This window comes from Pipistrellus hanaki (genome assembly GCF_964339955.1).
Source record: "Pipistrellus hanaki genome assembly, chromosome: 2".
In the NCBI taxonomy this organism is placed as follows: domain Eukaryota; kingdom Metazoa; phylum Chordata; class Mammalia; order Chiroptera; family Vespertilionidae; genus Pipistrellus; species Pipistrellus hanaki.
The window spans coordinates 164,524,103-164,545,094 of NC_140504.1; the positions used below are offsets into that span (position 1 = coordinate 164,524,103).

Sequence of the window (20,992 nt, forward strand, 5' to 3'; positions counted from 1 at the left end):
CAATCCTCCCTGATACCCGCTTCTGGGATAAGGACTTCACGGAGTCTCTCCCAATGCACCAAGCATACAGGCGGAGCCACCATTCTTGGGAATGGGTGCTCTGGTCCAGCATTCTCCGAAGAGCCCTGGAGGGGCCAGCCCGCCCCTAAGAGGCATTGGTAGGCGGAGCCTCCGGAGGAGGCGCCGGAAGCCCCGCCCCCTACAGCTGAGCGGAGCTCACCGCCTCCCGGAACGCGGGAGCCTCGGGCTGCCTTTCCGGCCGGAGTTACCCGGCGGTGCACGCTGACATGGCTGCGCTGGTAGCGAGGGGGGTTCGGGACCTGCTGAAGCCAGCAGACTTCGCAAAGGTCCTGCGGAGGCACCGACACAAGAAGAAATGGGTAAGGTCCCGCCGGGAGCCCGGGAGGAAACGGTAGCCGAGGCCGATGCGGAAGCCGCCGGGGAAATGTTCCCGGTGAGGTGTCCCCCCCGCCCCCTGGGCCGCCTCCGGCCTCTTTCCCCGCCCCTCAGGGCCGTCCCTAAGACCCTCCCTCCCCCTTACTTTTGGCGCCCAATGTCTTCCGTCGGCCCTTTTATTTCGCCACTCCTCTTCGACTCCTGCTTCTCTCGCGATTCCTCCTCTATAACTTACGTCATCACCCCGCCCTCATTCTCCCAGTGACGTCACCGCCTCTTGTTCCCGGCGCTGGGTTCTCTTCCCCGGGACGCTCCCCCGTCCCTTCCACTTCCCTTCCTCCCTTTTCCTTTCCCTCCCTCTCTTCCCCTCCCCCTTCCCCCTTGCCCCCGTATGACCTCTTCCTCTTGCCATGTAGACTTGGCAGCCCAGCCAGCCTCACCCATCGAAAAAGGCCATAGCAACTCCCCCCCCTTTCTTCCTGCGTCTCCGCCGCCCTCCTCCGGGACAGGACTCTATCACCCCTTCCTCACCCTCGAGCTGCCTGTGGGACTCTGGAAAGGTTACAGCGATCCCCCTGCCCACACCTCCGGCCCGACCCCAAACCAGGGCGAAGGGTGCATCCACTCCACTCATCCTCTGGGCTCTCCCCAATTCTCTAGAGACCCTTCCTCTGGCCTCACCGAGAGCCCCGGAATTTCTTCCCAAACTGGCATGCTCGGCTCCCGACCACCGGAACTGGTTCCCTCCCAGCCCCCGCTGCCCCTCTCCCCACCCCCACAATCCCCCCTGCGCCTGGCCAGGTGTTCTTTAGAGCCCTCTTTGCCACACGGAAGGCAATCCTACCGCGAGCCTATTCACGTGGGTTCAACCCCTCCGAGCCCCTGTTTTCACCGATTCAGATTTGTGGGATCACCCCCTCTCCATCCACAGAGCCCTTGTTGCAGCTTGATGAGTCTTCCGAGAACACCAACTTGGCCCTGTCCCAGAAGCCCTTACGTTGATCGGAACACGTACCTCTGTTACCCTATTCAGTATCCTTCTGCCCTGGTAACATATCCGGTGACTGGCCCCATAATTTCACCTTACCTTGCTCACCGGCCCATGGAATATAGACCAATAGTTTCCCCATCCCCTTCTCCCAGGGTTTTGGGGATCTCACAGGTCTCGCCCCTGTGCCCTGCCTGGTCCTCTGGGAAAAGTTATAATGATTCTCTTTCTTCAGCATGTTCCCCACCCACTGGCCAGTGTTACCTAGGTCGTTGTAAGCCTCCAGACTCTTGTAAACCTCAACCCCAGCATGACCCACCCCTTGAGAAAAATTATTGTAGCTCCCTATTTTCTCAGGCAAATGTGCCTGGCTGTCTTCGCTCACCTCAAGAGGACTCACATCACTTTTCCCGTCTTTCCCCAGAGGCCCACGAATCTACCCCCAGGAGCCCTTATTGTGGCAACCATTTACCAGCTGGGATTATTGATTCTTGCTCACCCCAGTCCCAGGCTTCCAGGAAGCCTTGTTTAGAATCTTGGGAGACTAATGGGAACTCGTTCCTTATTTCTGGCACCCCGATTTCTGGTTCCCCCTGTTCCCAGGAACCACCTCTTCCCCTGTCCACACAGCATCCTAATTCTGCCTTCTTTTTCCCTTCATCTCTGGGCAACCAGTTTACATCTCCACCTCAGTCACCTCCCCGGAGAAGCTATAATGAACCCTCTCTCCTTACCCAAGTTTGTCCCCAAGTGAAGTCCACCAGATCTCCAGAGTTAAAACAGCCATATGCTCCCTACAGCCCTGCCCAAGACCCTCCCTCTGATCAGCCCAAGCCCCCTAAGGATAGCGCCTCTCCTCCACTTCCCTCCCATCCTTTTGGTCTCTCTGATCCTTGTTCCACTGCAACTTGTTCAAATTCCTGCCCACAAACACGTCCCCAAGGGACTGTCTTACCTACTCTGGTCCCTAGAACCCTAAAAACTGTTAACCCCACTTCACTTCCCCCCTGCCTTCTTTGTGATCCTCTCTTACCTCATTATGTTCAGAGCCACCACCATGGACCTCCGGTGGGGGCCTCTTGCAATACCCATATATATTCTGTGGTTCCCTCCACCCCTAATCCCTGCCCACTCTCTGGTTCCACTAATCCCCCTCAGTGCTATAACCAGCCCATGGTGCCTCCTTGTGGCACTTATGGCACTCCCAGAGGCCCACCCCAACCCCCTCGACAGCCTGTAGGACCTCCATGTTCTACCCACATCTATTCATATATCCCTTTAAGAACACCTTTTGACCCCCGACCCTGCAGCCACCCTGATACTATGCCCTGTGGCTTCCACGTCTACTCTGTGGCTCCTCAAGGCCCGCCCAAAGAGCCCCCCCGGATACCCTACAGCTCTCCATTGATTTCACCCACGAGTTCCAGCTGTAGCAACATTCCCTGCAGTAGTTCAACTGTTATAATTACTGAATGCCAGAGTAGTGACAACCAGAGCAAGAATATCCACCAAAGCAGAAGTCAATGTGAGAATCAGAACCATCTTAGTAGAAGTCGGAGTAAAAGCAAGTGTTGCCATGTTAGCAGATATCAGAGCCAGACCAATTGCTCCCACCAAAGTTTGAATGAGGATCAGGGTGAGAATTGTCAACTTCGTATATTTCAGAGACAGAGTAAGAGTCCCCAATATAGAAAAAGCCAAGGTCCAAACAAGAGTTCCCTTCATAGCAAAAGTTTAAGCCAAAACAAGAGTTCCCAGCAACTCAAAAGGCACTGCAAGCGCAAAAGCTCCCATCAAGGCAATAGCCGAAGCAAGAGTCCCCAAAAGGATAAGAAATGAGAGCCAAGAGCAAGAGTTCTGAAATCCAGACCAAAGCAAAATTCACAGACAGGAACAGGACTGCCCAACCATAGTAAACACTCAGCCGTGGCAATCTGGACCAACTTATGGACTCCTCAGTCGATACCTTCATTTTCCTTTGAATCTACTTTTATGCTCGTCAAACCTGACTGATGTCCCTCTCTGCTACTCCCATAGAAGTCATCCTAGACGTTCCCAGTTTGCTTTGAACCCCAAAGTCTCTATGAACTCTCCTTGTCCTATCCTTTCTGGGGTCTGGAAACTCTCCAAAATTACCCTCCACCCTTTAATCGCATTATGGTTTTTGCCACTGCAAAACCTTAGGTAAGTTACCCTTATCTCCATCAAATGTGGAAAATTGATATTTTTTGTATCCCACTGAACTATTTGTTGTGGTGCTCACATAAGCTAAGAGACATGAAAGTGCTTTAGGAAATTGATGGGCTTTTCAGCCTGATACTTCCCATAAGGACTCTGTAGTTTCTTTCAGTCTTCTGTAGATTTTCCTCGAGTCCTCTTCTAAGCACTCATTCTCTTATGGTCCTCTCACTCCAAGGCCTGGAAGATTGCCCCTTTCTTGGTGACCCCCATATGCTATTGCGAGAACTACAGCTTCCTTTCTCTCACACCCCTGAGACAGATAGATCAGCTCCTTAGTACTTTTCTCTCTCACACTTCTCTAGCTGGCCAAGGAAGGATCCAAAGGCAGGAGTGGGCACTAACTGGATCCACATTAGCTCTAGAGATCTGATATATTGCTGGGGTCGGGCAGTAGGGGATAGAGACAAAACTAGAAAACAGATAAGCATGTTCTTTCCCTTGTAGGCTGCCACAGAGCCCAAATTTCCTGCCACTCGCCTGGCTCTGCAGAATTTTGACATGACCTACAGTGTGCAGTTTGGAGATCTTTGGCCATCGATCCGGGTCAGTCTTCTCTCAGAGCAGAAGTATGGTGCACTCGTCAATAACTTTGCTGCCTGCGATCATGTGAGTGCTGAACTGGAGCAGATGCATGCCAGAGACTTTGTGAAAAAAGCCCACTCCCATGGGGAACTGGAGCCTGAGAGTGGCCAAACGGCAGCTCCATCCTCAACTTCCTGGGCCTGCAGTCCAAACCTTCGATGCTTCACTTTCACCAGAGGGGATGTCAGCCGTTTCCCTCCTGCCAGGTAGTATCTGGAGCCATGGCTGGGGCTGCCTTGAGTGTCTGCTAGAAGTAAACAGGAAGAGACCCAGCTCCTGCCTTCTTTAATAGAGATCATAATATTGCTAATATTTACTGAGTGCTTATACATGTTAGCCTTTTTTCTAAGTGCTGCTCATATGTTATCTCTTTTTATCTGTTAACAGCCCTCAAAGAAAGGTAATATTATTTTCCTGCTTTACATTTGAGGAAACAGGTGCGGAGAAGTTGAAGTCCTTATTTGCTTTAGGTCCCTTAGATAGTTTAAGTGGTACAACAGATAGATTCTGGTGGTCTGACACCAGAACCTGGACTTTGAACCTACTCTGATCTGCCTCCTACAGAAAACAACCACCTCTGACTTGAGCATTTATTACATCCTCTCCAGTTAAAATTAGTGTTATTTATAGCTGTTTTCTTATAACCACCCATTCTTATAAGCAAGTGAATAGGACAAGTAGTAACCTCATGGTACCAAAGAAGAAGAGGGACTTGCCCAGGAAACAGAGCTTGCACAAAGTTAGTACACCAGGAAAAAGAAAGGAAAACCTCTGGTTTTCTGATCCAGTGCCCAAATGTATATGGAGTTGAATGGAAAAGAAACTAATCAAATGCTAAATTGTACTTTACAAATTGAGAAAAGAACAGATTAGGGTTAGTTGTAGAATGTGGAATTGATCTTTGAAGGATTGATGCATTCACTCAACAAATTTTTATTGTATACCAAATGCCAGACATTCTTTTTTTCCTTTTTCTTTTTTCTTCGTTTTTACAAACCCTTATGTCAAGGACTGACTTTCAATAGATCGCAGCGAGGGAGCTGGTCTGCTACATACAAAGCCCCAACCCAGAAGCAGGTTGTCTCAGGCATTCTTAAATCTCTGAGTTTTGGATGCACAAGCCCTCATGGAGCTTACAGTCTAGTGAGGAAAACAGCTATTAAAACCCTATGGCCCTGGCCAGGTAGCTCAGTTGGTTAGAGTGTCATCCCAATATGCCAAGATTGCGGGTTCGATCCCGTTGGGGCACATACAAGAATCAACCAATGAATTGGTAAATAATCAGAACAATAAATTGATGTTTCTCTCAAATCAATCAATAAAGAAAAACAGAAAATAAAAGTAAATTTAAAAAAACACTATGATTTTGATAAGTACTACAAAGGAAAACTGCAAGATGCTGTAATTAGGAGATATTACCCAGTCTTTTCTGAGGGTGTGAAATTTAAGTTAAAACCTGAAAACAGTAGGAATCAAAACTGGTAACATGGGTAAAAGTCTAAATATGAGGCTACTATAGCAGGCAAGAACCAGATTATAAAAGTATCATACTGGATTTTGGACTTTTTCTCTAAGGGAACTAGGAAAAGTTTTAAGCTGATGAATAACATGACCATATTTGAATTTTTTTTTCTTTTTTCTTATTAATGTATTATATGTGTACATATCTTTCCATTGACCATATTTGAATTTTTAAAATATCATTTTGGCTACTGTGTGGGAAACATTGGAGAGGGGCAAGGCTAGAAATGGGAATGTAAATTAGGAGGCTTTTGCAATAGGCCTATCAACTGGCTTGAAGGAAGCCTGTATGCTTAAGAGTAGTAAGAGCTTGGCCAGCATGGCTCAATGGTTGAGCATTGACCTATGAACCAAGAGGTGACGATTTAATTCCTGGTCAAGGCCATGCCTGGGTTGTGGGCTCAAAGCCCAATGTGGGGTGTGCAGGAGGCAGCTGGTCAATGATTCTTTCTCATCATTGATATTTCTGTCTCTCCCTCTCTCTTCCTCTCTGAAATCAAATATTTTTTTAAGAAAAGAGTAGTATGAGGCTGGAAAAACATATGGAGGCCATATGTGAGAATCTTGAATGTCAGAAGCTTGTAGGTTTAGGAAAGGGAATTTTTTTCTGGTAGCTCAGTGTTGCTGAAATTGCCAGGGCTGGGTGGCTTCATACTATATACCCTTTAGAATATACTGCTGTAAATTGCCAAGATCTGTTTTAGATAACCACTGGAAAGGGTTTCTGAGTAGAGGGGAGGAATAATGCACAGAATGGGCTTTGGAGTCAAAAAAACCTAGATTTGCCTCCAGCCTTCATCACTTATGAGACATGTGGCATTGAATAAGTAGAGTTCACTATGTGCCAGCTGCTTTTCTAAGCATTTGACATATATTAATTTCTTTACTCCTTACAATAATTCTATCTGGTATTGTTTTTATAGATGAGGATATTGAGGCATAGACAAGTTTAGTGTTTGTTGAAGGCCACACAGCTAATGAGCAAATGGACTGGATTTGAGATCCAGGCAGACTGGCTCTCAAATTTGGGTTCTCATAGGGTTGTGTTGAGGATTCAATGAAATAATACTAGGTGTACCAGTTAATAATGCGGATTTTTTTCAATAGATGAAGTTACACGTATGTTGATATATATGCGATTTGATATGTATGCTATTTTATTGTATTGACAACAAGCTTCAAAACTTCATATGTCAAATTTGCTGAAGGTGTTAACAGCATAGATATTTTTACACTTAAAAATGTTGAATTTCATGCCAAAAAAAGAGATTTGTGGGAAGTTTTAATTCATTATTTTGAAGAAAAGTACTGCTGAAAGTCATTATATACTTCGGGAAGCTTATGGTGAACATGCTCCATCTTAAGGTACTTGTGAACACTGGTTTAAATGTTTTAAAAGTGACGCTTTCAATGTGAAAGACAAAGAACGTCCAGGTCAACCAAAAAAGTTTGAAGATCAACAGTTACAAGCATTATTGGATGAAGATGCATGTCAAACTCAAAACAACTCGCAGAAAGATTAAATGTTGCTGAGCAAACAATTTCCAATTATTTACAAGCAATGGGAAGGATTTTAAAGGAAGGAAAATAAGTGCCACATCAACTGAATTTTAGACAAATGGAAAACCGAATAGTCATCAGTAAAATGTTACTTCAACGGCATGAAAGAATTTTCTGCATCAAATTGTGACTGGTGATGAAAAGTGGATTTATTTTGAGAATCCCAAATGCACAAAATCATGAGTTAATCCAGGTCAAACATCAACATCAACTACAAGACCAAATTGCTTCAGAAAGAAGACTGTTCTGCGTTTGTTGGGATCAGGAGGGTGTGGTGTATTATGAGCTTCTAAAACCACATAAAACCATTAATACTGATAGCTACCAGCAACAAATAATCAATTTGAACCACACTTTGATCATGAAACAACCAAAATGGGCCAGAAGACACGGCAAAGTAATTTTGCTTAGTGGTAATGCACCATCACACACTTCAAAACCAGTTAGAGACACATTAAAAGATCTTGCCTGGGAATTATTAATCCACCCGCTGTATTCACCAGACTTTGCTCCTTCAGATTACCGCTTGTTCTGATCGATGCCACACGCACTTTCTGAGCAGCACTTCAAAATGTACAAAGAAGTGGAAAATTGGGTCTCTGAATGCTTTGCCTCAAAACAAGAAAAGTTGTCCACAAATTACCTGAAAGATGGGGAAATGTGTAGCTAGTGATGGACATTACTTTGAATAAAGCACTTTTGATGTTTCTCTTGAAATTATCATGGTTTTTTTTTATTACAAAATCCTCATTATGAACTGGTACACCTAGTACATGTTAAGCACCTAGTATAATACCTTCAATATAACCCTCATAAGTACTATATCTTACTATTGACATATTCTCATCAAAGCTATGCTTCAGGAAGATTATTTTTTTATTATCATTATTTTAAAGTGACAGTTTATTTTACATTTTTATTCCTCACCCAAGGATATTTTACCATTGATTTTTTTAGAGAGAGTGGAAGAAAGAGGAAAAGATAGAAACATTGATGTGAGAGAAACACATGGATTAGTTGCCTCTTGCATGTGCCTTGCCCCACCCGAATCCGAGCTGGGGAGGAGCCTGCAACCGAGGTATGTGCCCTTGACTGGAATTGAACCCACGACTCTTTGGTCCAAAGGCTGATGTTCTATCCACTGAGCCAAACTGTCTAGGGCTTCAGGAATATCATTAGTCACTGTGGTGGTGAGAACATAGATTGGAATAGGTTTATAGACCAATATGGAGGCATTAGCTTTAGGCAGAACCATGGATTAAATAAGAACCATGTAGTTTCCTAAGGTGTAATTTCTGAGGTGCTGGGTGCCACTGAGGAAAGACACCTTGAGAGGAGTTGGGATTTTTTCCCTTCTTGTCTTAATGGGCTCCCTGTAAATCAAGGGAACCTTAACTTCTAAGGAGTTCAAAGGTGTATTCAGGAAAATTATCTGAAAAGTTGTACTTTTTTTGGAAAAGCCACTGTATCTTTTAGCAGATTCTCAAAATTATCTTTGAACTAAAAAGGTTAAGGAGTGATGCTTTCAAAGGAAGGAACTTGAGGAGAGTAGGTTTTGTGGACCAGTGCTGGTGTGTAGCAATTCTGTGCTTTTCTCAGATAATTCAGTTTTCTTCTCATTCTCCTTTGTGAGGAATGAGGTACACAGTTTCACAGACAGTCCAAGCATGATTTGACTTTTAAAATATCCCATCATTGCCAGTCAAGGGCATATGCCTGGGTTGTGGGCTCGATCCTCAATGGGGGGTGAAAGGGCATGCAGGAGGCTACCAATCAATGATTCTCTCCTCATTGATGTTTCTATCTCTCTCTCTCCCTCTGTCTTCCTCTCTGAATCAATAAAAATATATTTTTTAAAATCCCATCATAGCTTGAGCCTGAATGTGGGGGGTGTTACAATTTCATCACAGGGGATTTGTAACTCTTGTAGCTTACTCTCAGTGGTGCTACCTGTGTCTTATGTCTTGCTATCTATTTCTCCCAGAGCCTTCCTGTCGGGGCACCAGGACCAGGTTTCTGTCTCCTTGAGTCTGTTCCCAGTGGCTGTCATGCTGAGCTGTGTCTCAGGCAGGGGAATGGGGAATGGCTGTACCACCTTATGCCAACTGGCCTGGGAGTGAGAAGTCCTTCTGTGACTGTTGGATAGTTGTCTTTTGTCCCTTTTTACCAACACCATTGCTGCCTCTCTTCATGCCTTGTTGGCTCTCACTTGGATTCTTATAATAGCCTTTTCACTAGCATTTCTAATTTGTTCTTTCTAGCCCACCTTGCTTCCTAAAACTCTATGTAGATGATCAGAACACATATTTTTCCTTAAGCTTTTGGTATCTGCTTACAAGTTGTAGTCCAAACTCGTTAGCAAAGGATTTAAGACCTTTTCCAACCTCGCTTCCATCTGCTTTCCAATCTCAGTATCATTCACCTTGTATTTCTACTATACCAGATTATCAGATTATTGCTGCTTCTGAAAGAAGCTATGAGTTTGCATGCTTCTGTTCCTTTGTATCTTCATTTTTATTCTTTTTTTTTTATTATGGTTACTTTTAATTTTTAATTTATTGAGGTGACATTGGTTAATAAAATTACATAGGCTTCAGGTGTACAATTCTATTATATAATACATCATCTGTATATTGTGCACTTGTCACTCCAAGTCAAATCCCCTTCCATCCTTTTTCCTTTATTTTGTTAGATTTTTTTACCTGATGAAGGATAGGCCTTCATCAGGCCTAACTCCAACAGGCACAAGTGATGGCACTCTTCTCTGAGCCATCTCAGTATGTAACTCAATAAAACTGGGTTCCTACTATAGCACTGTTTCAGTTTATGATAAACAAACTAGGCAAAATTCCTTCCCTCATTCTAATAGGAAAGGATAGAGGGGAAACACACACACACACACACACACACACACACACACACATACACACACACACACACACACACACACACCTTTATATATAAAGTAAATAGTAAGTGTTTTAAAGAAAACAAGATAGAGAGCTAGAAGGTGATGGGAGTAAGTGGCTTCTATTTTTAGATAAAGTGGTCAGGGAATGCCAGTGCCTTTTGATGAAGTAATTTGTGAGGAGAGGTCTGGAGAAGTGAGGAAACAAATGAGGGATATTTGGGAGTATTGCAAGTAGAAGATACAGCAACAAAAAGTCTGAACCAGGAGCAGGCATGGCTTAATTAAATAGAAAGATGGCTAGTGGGGCTTGATTAGAGTGGATTGAACTTGCTTTAAAAGGCTTACTCTGGCTGCTGTGTAGATGAGTGGGTGAGTGAGTAAATAAGTGAGTGTGGGTCTGAGAAATGAGTTTTTGCTGAGTAGAGCTTAAAAACCCCTGAGGACGTGGACTTAGTGGACTTGGTGACCTTGACTCCCATTGGATCTTCTGACTTGGAATTTGACAATAAGTTGCTCTTCTCTCTTCCAGGTGTGGCAGCTTCGGTGTCATGGACTACTACCTGATGGATGCTGCCTCCTTGCTGCCTGTCCTTGCCCTTGGCCTGCAGCCCGGCGACACAGTGCTTGACTTATGTGCAGCCCCCGGGGGAAAGACACTAGCACTGCTTCAGACTGGCTGTTGCCGTAAGTCAGAGGGCTGGTGTCTTGGACAGGGAGGGCTCTCTATTTCACCCAGTCAGGGGCACACTGAATATGATGTCTTTGGTCCTAAGATCAGAGGGGGGATAGTGCTTGCTGGTGTATTTTTTCTGATTATTTTCTCTATTTCTCTGTCAGTTGGCCAAGGAAGATTGCCAAGCAGAGCAAGGCCTCTGAAGGCAGATTAAAGTAATGTCCTAGTCAATCTACCATATGATACTTTCACTCCCTATTTACTTCATCTCTAAGACTAAGTTGCCAGCTAAAGCAATAAGATCTGGCTGCAGAGAACTTTTATAGCAGGGGTGGAGAACCTTTTTTCTGCCAAGGGCCATTTGGATATTTATAACATCATTGGTGGGCCATACAGAATTATCACCTTAAAAATTAGCCTGCTATATTTGGGCAAACATTTAATTTCCTCACCCCTAATGCCTTAGAACAGCCAGACCAAATGATTTCATGGGCCTTATAGGCCTATGGGACGTTCCCTACCCCTGCTTTATAGGTTTATGTTATTCTTCCCCAGGCTTTATGTGCTTCAGTCATATCCTGCTACTCTTTGTTGTCCAAATTAGCCTCCCCCCTTTGTTCATGTTGTTTTCTCTCTAGAATACACCTTCCCAATTCCTTTTAACTTTCAAGCCTCAGCTCAAGTGTGCCACCTCCTGGAAGTCTTCCCTCATGGCCTCTACTGGCCAGTTTAGAAGTGATGCTGTCTCCTATGTACCCACTCCTGGCCATCACCTTTGCACATTATTAGCCTTTTATCAGAGCTTTACCGAGTGTGCACCTTCTCATTCTTCAAGATTATTAACTCCTTGGAGACAGGACCAAGTCTTACCATTTTAGTAGTATAGCCTAGGCTGGGCCTTGTGAACTGTAAGTGTTTACTTCAGCCATTCATTGGCCTACATCCTGCCTTAAATAGGCAGTATTTTCTCCTTAAGGACCTGACAAATATCCATAAGGGCGCTGTGATTTTCACACTCACCCTGGCACTCAGGCAGGCTTCTCTTGCAATATACCCTACCTTTTTGTTGGGCCTGGACCCTTCATTTCCAGTTCTCATCAGACAATTTGTACAGTTTGCATAGCTTGCAGCCTCATGGTAAGCCCCATGAATGATTCTAGAGAGGCACCACAATTGATCTCAGCTTTCTGGAAGTCCAGAGGGAAAGGAGAAAAGATGTTGATATAGCATAATAATGAAGTCAATGCCTGTGTGTTGCGCTGTGCTGATCTTACTGAGTGACGTGGAAATCCATCAGAAGAGGGATGAAACAAGTAGGATTGCTTGGAAGAGGAGGAACTTGAACTAAGAGAAGCAAGAAGGGCCAAGGAAACATACTTGACAGTTGCTCTTCAGTGTGCTAAATTACCAACAATTCACCTTCATCCCAGCAACTCCTTGATCCCAGAGAGACAGGAATTTTAGTGCCAGAAGGGAACTTAGAGTTTACCTAGTCCAGCCCTCATATTTTATGGAGAGGGAAATTGAACCATAGAGAGATTAAATAACTTAAACCTTCTATATAAGTTGAAGGTAGAACCAGAATAGGACTCAGCTTTTCTGTTCTCAGTTCATATCCAACTGCAAATTCCTCTGGAACAGAGAATACAATTTTTACTTCTTGATGTCCTAAAACCACATTTCCTTGGTTTTGGTAGTGACCATTGTTTTATGGTAGTGACCTGTTTTATGGTAGTGACCATTCCCATTAGATAAAGTATGCCCTCTCTAGTTCCCCCTCTCACAATTAAATTTATTGAGGTAACCTTGGTTAATACAGTATAGAAATTTTAGGTATATATTATACTTTTATATTTGTATACTCTACTGTGTGCTCACCACCCAAAGTCTAGTTTCTTCTGTTGCCAAACATTCACTCTCTAGTTCTTGACCACACTTACCACCTCCATTTCTCTTCTTGACTCTGAGGCCAACTATCAATTGCCATTTATCAGCAAGCTTGCAGTAATACTTTTTCTTACTGTAGAACCAAGAGCAAAGTGGAATGTTTATTGGACTGTGTCTGTTACAAAAGGGAAAATGAAAGATAGATGGTGAATCATTTAGGATTAGGGTTGGTCATATACAATAGAAAACTCAACTAGCTTAATGAAGAAAAGTTTATTTCTGTCTTACATAAGAGAACCTGGAATATAAGCAGTCCAGGGCTGAGATGTAGGCTCCACAGTCATCAGGGACAACCTATTTTATTGTTGCCTTTAGCACCATTGCTTGTGGGATGTTGGGCCATGACCTCTGAAGTTCCTTTATTCCCACACGCTTAAAATATCCGTACTACCAAAAGCCATCTATGGATGCAGTGCAGTCGCTATCAAGATTCTAATGGCATTTTTTACAGAAGTAAAAAAACAATCCTCAAATTTATGTTCCCACAGGCAATCTTGCTGCCAATGATCTCTCTACTTCCCGAACAGGCAGACTTCAGAATGTCCTTCACAGCTATGTACCTGAAGATATTAGGGATAAGAGTCGAGTTCGAGTCACCTCATGGGATGGCAGGAAGTGGGGAGAACTGGAGGGAGACACCTATGACCGGGTGAGTGATTCCTATCCTACAACATCCAGCCAGCCAAATCTGGCCTCCTCATCCTGACTCTAGGCCCTGGGCAGTAGGATTGAGCCCTACATGTTTGAGCATGTAAGGGCTGTTTCTCGAGCTGGTCAGCTCTCCATGCATCTACAGAATTATCAGTTTAGCTTAGATGACTGGCTACTACTATCTTCATTAGAGACAGCAGCAAAAACAAGTTTGAACCTGACTGAGTATAAAAAATATATATTAGGCTTAATTTATTTCTCATTTCAACTTGGTTGCTCAGAAACCCTTAAATTTCTTGCTTCCTTAGTACCGTGGTCGCCAAATTGCAGCTCTCGAGCCACATGCGGCTCTTTGGCCCCTTGAGTGTGGCTCTTCCACGAAATACCACAGCCTGGGCGAGTCTATTTTGAAGAAGTGGTGTTAGAAGAAGTTTAAGTTTAAAAAATTTGGCTCTCAAAAGAAATTTCAATGGTTGTGCTGCTGATATTTGGCTATGTTGACTAATGAGTTTGCCAACCACTGCCTTAGTAGATCTCTAATGATTTCAGTTAGGTATTTTAAATATTTTATTAAGCATTTCTAGTTGTTCCAGCTAGAGGACTGGTTTGCAACAAGCTATTCGGCCTTTACTAGGATTGAGAAGACCTGATTTTTTTTTTTTTAGTAGCTTACTATATTCCCGAGTTAGTTATAGAGCCCTAGTTAATTATAGAGGATTTGCATTCCTCTAGAAAGAAACCTACATTTCCTTTCCTCAGGTGTTTGGAGGATCTGTTAACCCATGACCATTAATTATTCTGTGTGGGATTTTCTGGATCATGCAGTCATTCTAGATTTGAACCTTCTATCTTAGTCATTAAAAATTCTCAGGGATATTTTTTTTTTCTTTTTGCCCAGAGTTAAGCCAAAACAAAGTATCTTGTCTATTGTGAACTGATTTTTTTTTTTTTTCTAGTTTATTCTTTGATTGACAGTGTAGCCCTTTGAGGATTTTGGCTTTGCTATGGATTTACATTCCAATTCCCTACTTCAAATGGGCCCAGTGCCCTGTTTTCTATTCTTTTTCTTTTCTTGGTGTGTGTGGGTGACTAGGGATCTGATAATAGATAGAAGCCATTGGCTTCAGCTCTAGCATGCCTCCCTACATTTGTGCTCCTACATTTAAAAAAATATATATTTTTATTGATTTCAGAGAGGAAGGAAGAGGGAGAGAGAGATAGAATCATTGATTGGCTGCTTCCTGCATGCCCCCCACTGGGGATCGAGCCTAAAACCTGGGCATGCACCCTTGACTGGAATCCAGTTTGAGATCCTTCAGTCTGCAGGCTGATGCTCTATCCACTGAGCCAAACCAGCTAGCGCCTACTTTTTTTACTTTTAAACTCTCACCCAAGGATATGTTTATTGAGTTTAGAGAGAGGAAGGAAGAGAGAAACACCAATATGAGAGAGAAACATCGATCGGTTGCCTCCTGTACATGCTCTGACCAGAATTGAAACAGAAACCTAGGTATGTGTCCTGACTCAGAATCAAACCCACAACCTTTTTAGTGTACATGACAACACTTCAGCCAACTGAGCCACCCAGCCAGGACTATGATTCTACTTTTTCTTTGGCTTTTGAGGATTTCACTAATTTTATTTTTAATCCTCACCTGAGGCCTGAGAATATTTTTCCATTGATTTTTAGAGAAAGTGGAGGAAGTGGGGAAGGAATGAGAGAGAAACATTGATGTGAGAGAGACACATCAATTGGTTGCCTCCTGCAACTGAGGTGTGTGCCTTTGACTAGGAATCAAACCTGTGACCCTTCAGTCTGAAGGCCAATGCTCTAACCACTGAGAAAAACTGCCAGGCTATTTTATCCACTCTTCAGGTGTTTTGTATTGCAAGGGTTTTAGGACATCTAGTTCACTACATTGCTGGAAGAAGAAGTTTTGTTTCTAAACTTCCCAGTGGCCCTTCTCTGGGCATCCTTATTAATATTTCTTTTTCCTGCGAAGGCCAGCATAGTTCTTGAGATACGGGACTCTATGTATTATGTCAATTCATGCAGCTTAGGAAAACATCAAAGTATTGAACAATGGGTCATTATTAATTTACTTGGAGTTTCTGTTTAGCTAAAAATGAACATACTTTTCCTAGATGATTTTACTTTTTTAAAATATATAAACATAGGACAATTAAACATTTTTCTTTTTGTTTTTGGTGCCTTGCCCAGTGTAGGCTCTTAGGAAATGAATTATTTTTACATTTCTCACTTTAAAACTTTTCATATCAGATATGACACTGTTTTAGCATAAGATTTTATTTTTTTAAATTATTTATTGATTTTAGAGGGAGGGAGGGAGAGATAGATGGAGGGAGAGAGAAACATTGTTTGTTGTTCCAATTATTTATTCATTCACTGGTTGATTCTTGTGTGTGCCCTGACTGGGGATTGAACCCAACACCTTGGTGAATTGGGATGACACTAACCAGCTGAGCTACCTGGCCAGGGTAGCATAAGATATTTTAAATCCTAATCCTGTTGAGTATATTAGTTACCCTCTGGACACTCTATGATCTGTAAATTAGATGATTTTATTCAAATAGCTAAGGATTGAACCAAGGACAGAGCTCTGAAGTACTAAAGACTTCTTATAGGTTGATATCAAGTATGTAATTATAGCTATTGGTGTGTTGGTTTTAGTTTTTGTTTTTGTTTTTAACTAACTAGGAGTATACCTAAACATACTATTTTCCCATTCATTATTTCACAATTGTCTATTGTTGTGATTGGCAAACTGCAGCTCAAGAGTCACATGCGGCTCTTTGGCCCCTTAAGTGTGGCTCTTCCACAAAATACCATGGCCTGGGTGAGTCTATTTTGAAGAATTGGCGTTAGAAGTTTAAGTTTAAAAAATTTGGCTCTCAAAAGAAATTTTAATCATTGTACTGTGGATATTTGGCTCTGTTGATTGATGAGTTTGCCGCTAACTGGCCTATCAGGTTAAAATGAGTTTTGTCAGCTACTCTACAATGGAAGCATTGGCAGAGGGAGCGCTCTGCAAACCCCTGAGATCAGGGACCTAAAATAGCCTTGGCCTTAAGGAGCTTTAATACTTTATCCTTTAACACTGCTGGACAGGTGCTGGTGGATGTGCCCTGTACCACAGACCGCCACTCCCTTCATGAGGAGGAGAACAACATTTTTCAGCGCTCAAGAAAGAAGGAGCGGCAGAAGTTACCTATGCTGCAGGTGCAGCTTCTTGCGTGAGTGATAGATTTACATAAACCCAGGACTTTGTGCCAAAGTGTCAGGGGTGGGGTGGGGTGGGGGGGGTGGTCTGGTCACCTGGGGGACTGGAAGCTCTTTCCAAGACCATCACCCATAGAAGGATCTTGTGTCTAAGGACCTGTGGAGAAGACAGACATCAAGAGGATGACTTCTCTGGAACATAAAAACTCTATGTAGTAGGACATGCATAGTATGGTAGGCTACATAGATTCACTTTCTGGTATGTCAACTTACCTCCATCTAGTCCCAGTACAGTAAGTGTGCGGGCCAGCTCAGCCAAGGGTTTGGTGTGTCGGGGGGTTGGGGGGAGGGGGCAGCAGCACAGGATGTGGAAAAGACAGACAAAGAGAATAAGCTGGATCTAGGTGTATCTTCCTGTGCTTGGCTGAGGCCACAGAGAGACCCGGATGGCTGGCTCTGCTTGAAGTTTCCCTGCCAAGGAGGCACTGGATTATTATCAGCATCAGTCTTGGAGCCGCATTCGTTTACCCAGTGCTTTCCTCTCCTGCCTCTTGGACATAGTCCAGGCTGCTTGTTTCCACTCCATGTAGCCCTTTGGCTTTCATTTCTAGCATCTCTAAGTTGTTTTCCCACCTTCTCCCATGCCTCTACATTTACCTTTCCTTCCTCAGGAAACCATGGGCAGGTTTTACTTACAAAATCCAATAAATCGAAAAGCTGTTCATACTTCACAGAACAGCCCCGTGTTTGGAGCATAGCCTTAAGCATGGATACGTATAAATTCTTTCCTTGCCATCCTGAATTTCCCATGTTTTACACCTAGTTATTACTAAACTTCGCTCCTTACCTTCTTTTTTTTTGCTTTCTGCACATGCTTTATTAGAGCGTCCTTTCACCTGACAACTGCAGTTCCCCCGAATTCAGGCCCCGCATTGGATGCCACATGTGCCGTACCAGCACATCCAAGGCTTCGGGGAGCCTGAGTGGGAGCAGCGAAGGATGTAGAAAAGACAGACTAAGAGAATAAGTTGGGTCTAGGTGGATCTTCCTGCGCCTGGCTGAAGCCACAGAGAGAGACCCAGGCGGCAAACTGAGCCTTTATTTTAGAGTTAGAGGTAAACAAGGTAGTGGTCACCATAGTTACAATGTTCTTGTTAGTTTCACTTGTTTTGGCAGCACTTGCTACACCTCTTATAGCCCATTAGCTAGCTACTCAGGAAGGATCTAGGGAGTGTCATAAGGTCAAGCTTATTTATGCTAAGAGGGCCGTGCCCTCTAACCTGCGACTTTCTTGTGGCTTTGCCAACAGGTCAGTCCAAGGCTTAACCCTATAGCACTCCCTACAGTAAGTAGCTCAAGTTGGAAACATAGTTGCTGAGGTCAAGGTTCTCTAGGACTGGGGTAAGGACTCAGTCCATAGCTAGCATCAGGGTTTGGTTCATAATTAGAGCCACAGCTCAGGGGATCATTTCAAAAAGGCTTCGAGAAGAGAGCTCATGGAATAAGGTTGGGTTGCTCTCTGCCTTGAGAATGAGCTACCCATTCCACAGGAGACACCTCTATCCATGCTTCCAGCTCCTCTGTTGTCCTCCTACTTCTGGGAAGCTCACTAGTCACTGTTTTGTCTCTTTCTGGTTTCAGGGCTGGACTTCTTGCCACGAAACCAGGAGGCTATGTTATGTATTCCACCTGCTCACTCTCACACTTACAGAATGAGTATGTGGTTCAAGGTGCCATCGAACTCCTGGCTAATCAATATAACATCGAAGTTCGGGTAGAAGACCTAACTCCCTTCAGAAAGCTTTTCATGGACACGTTCTTTTTTTTCCCATCCTGCCAGGTTGGGGAGCTGGTAATCCCAAACCTCATGGCCAATTTTGGGCCTATGTACTTTTGCAAAATGTGTAGACTGACATAGCATCACCCCGTTCCTGGAGCCCTGGTGTGTGAAGACAAAGGATATACTCCCAAGGAGTCATTGGAAACTGAGACCATTGGCAAAGAAACACTCTGGTCCCATCTCCATCGTGTTTAAGTCTTTCTATAGGTAGTTTTTATCAATAGGAAGTAAGAGTTTTTCTGTCCTGCTGTTCAATTGTGGAGCATCAGCAGGTTTCTAACTCACTTATTATACTCCATCTCCCACTTTCCATCTCTAAGCCTATACTAAATGTTCCTGCTCCATTGGGGGCTTAGGAGGAGGAGCCAGTGAGCAGGCCCACAGTTTAAACTGTAAACTGGGGAAAAAGCATTTAGTCAATAAAATTGTTGAAGCTCCAAAGAGCTGAGGCTGTGATTGGGGGCCTCATATTAGTCCAAGTACTGTTAGTTCTACTTGTCCCAACTGCTGCTACTGAGCACTAGCTCCTACGTGGCTCGATGTCTGTTTACAGGCCCCTGGTTACAGAGCCCCTTACACTTGAGATGAGTGTAAGGTCTGCATGATCAGTCTTAAGCAGTCAGCGGGCCAAAACAAGTTTCTCCATATGGCTATGATCTTATGTAAGAAACAAATAACTAAAAATGTTAAGCCAATGCAGTCTGCTTATTTACATTGAGAAAGCTCTCCTAAGCTAATAATTCCAGCTATTCCTCCTGCTGCCCAATTGTGACTGGGGAAGTTGCTTTGTCACAAGGTTGTGTTACTCTTGTGTGTGTGTCTTCTATTATTCATTTCTTTAGCAAGTATATCTTGAGCTCATGTATGACAGGTAGCCAGGGAGCTGCTGGAGATGTAGTAATTGGGATTGTGGGGGATATTGAGGCCTCATCCTTGAGAATGGCAGTGCTCCTCCTTTGCTTTCTGACCACCTAGGAATCTCCTAATGTCTTATTATGTTCTGGGGTTTTTTTCCCCCTTGTTCCTTGTCTTTTGCTGAGCTCTGCTGCCATTTGTTTGACCCATCCCAAATCACTCAGGAGCTCTTTCTCCAGCATCTTAGGGCCTCACCTCATACAGTGTGCTTACTATTTGCATGTCAATTATGTTATAACTAGAGGCTCTGTGCACAAAATTCATGCACTCAGAGGGGAGAATCCCTCAGCCCGGACTGTACTCTCTTGCAGTTCGGGAGCCCTCAGAGGTCGCCCAACTGATGCGTCGGAAGCGGAAGAGGCTCTCACCACTGCTGCTGCACTAGCCAGTCATGAGTCTGGCTTCTGGCTGAGCGGCACTCCCCCTGTGGGAACACACTGTCCACCAGGGAACAGTTCCTGCATTAAGCATCTGCCCCTGAGGGATCAGTGCATGTCATAGCAACCGGTTGTTATGCTGTTTGGTCTATTTGCATATTAGCCTTTTATTATATAGGATTCTAACTATTTAGCACAAATAAGGCATATCTTAATGACAGGGATATTAAAAATGGTTTGTGGTCACATGTAGTTATTTGTTTTTTAATTAAAATGTTTTTCTGAAATACTGGTCCTTGTGCAGAAGAGGTGCATACTTTTAGAATACTGGTATTCTTAGTTCTTCCCAATAATCCTTTCTTTTCCTATTTTATCACTCTATTTGCTCTTTTATGCCTTTCCTGCTAGTCCTTATTTGGATTTAGTGATACCAGCTGAGAAAGATTTTAGATGAGGTTAAGCCTTCTCCTTTTTTGGGATTTGCATTATAACTGAGGTCCCTGGAAGACCTTCCAGACTCAAAATCCTAGTGAATCCAGGAAGATGGATCTCTAGGGAGTAGGATCTTAATTAGCATCTTGTGTGGTATGTGCTCCTTGCCTGTTGTTTACTCAGATGCCTGGGCTTCTGCCCTTGGTCTCCTGGGGGTGCAAGCTGTCCTAGTTGAAAGCAAAGCAGTGATAATTCAAGATGAGAGGGTCTTCTGCCCTTGGAGTGCAAGTCTAATTGGAGACAGAAATACCCAGGTAAGAAAAGCAGAGAAGTACTTTTAAAAAAGAATTTATCTCCTGTAATTGAATAGTAATTTACTCTACAACCCAGTTATTCCAGACTTGGGATAAATCCAAGAGAAATTAATATATGTACATTGGGAGACATGTACAAGAATGTTTATAGCAGCCCTCATCTCAGAAAATAACCCAAATGCCCATGAACAAGAGTGGACAAATAAACTGGAATATTCACATAATAGAATATTACACAGCTGTCAAAACAAATGAACTACAGTGAAATATAGCATGGATGAATCTTAGCAATAAAATATTAAAAAATCTAGTCCCAAAAGATTAAATATAGCATGGTGCCCTTTAAAAAAGTAACATGATGCCCTTATTTAAGTTATTTACATACAATATAATTTATTAACAA

At 43.5% G+C, this 20,992-nt stretch overlaps 2 protein-coding genes across 2 annotated transcripts; both read left to right on the top strand.

The window, feature by feature from the left end:
- Positions 1–208: 208 nt before the first annotated feature.
- Positions 209–20,130, top strand: NSUN4 (NOP2/Sun RNA methyltransferase 4). Its single transcript, XM_084875630.1, has 6 exons — positions 209–380; positions 4,070–4,413; positions 10,729–10,883; positions 13,308–13,468; positions 16,601–16,725; positions 18,353–20,130. Exons 1-6 carry the CDS (start codon positions 288–290, stop codon positions 18,627–18,629), a joined length of 1,155 nt encoding a protein of 384 aa, XP_084731756.1. The 5' UTR covers positions 209–287; the 3' UTR covers positions 18,630–20,130.
- LOC311618240 (sperm head and tail associated protein-like) lies at positions 675–4,045 on the top strand. Its single transcript, XM_084875629.1, has one exon. It carries the CDS (start codon positions 788–790, stop codon positions 3,221–3,223), a length of 2,436 nt encoding a protein of 811 aa, XP_084731755.1. The 5' UTR covers positions 675–787; the 3' UTR covers positions 3,224–4,045.
- Positions 20,131–20,992: the final 862 nt, after the last annotated feature.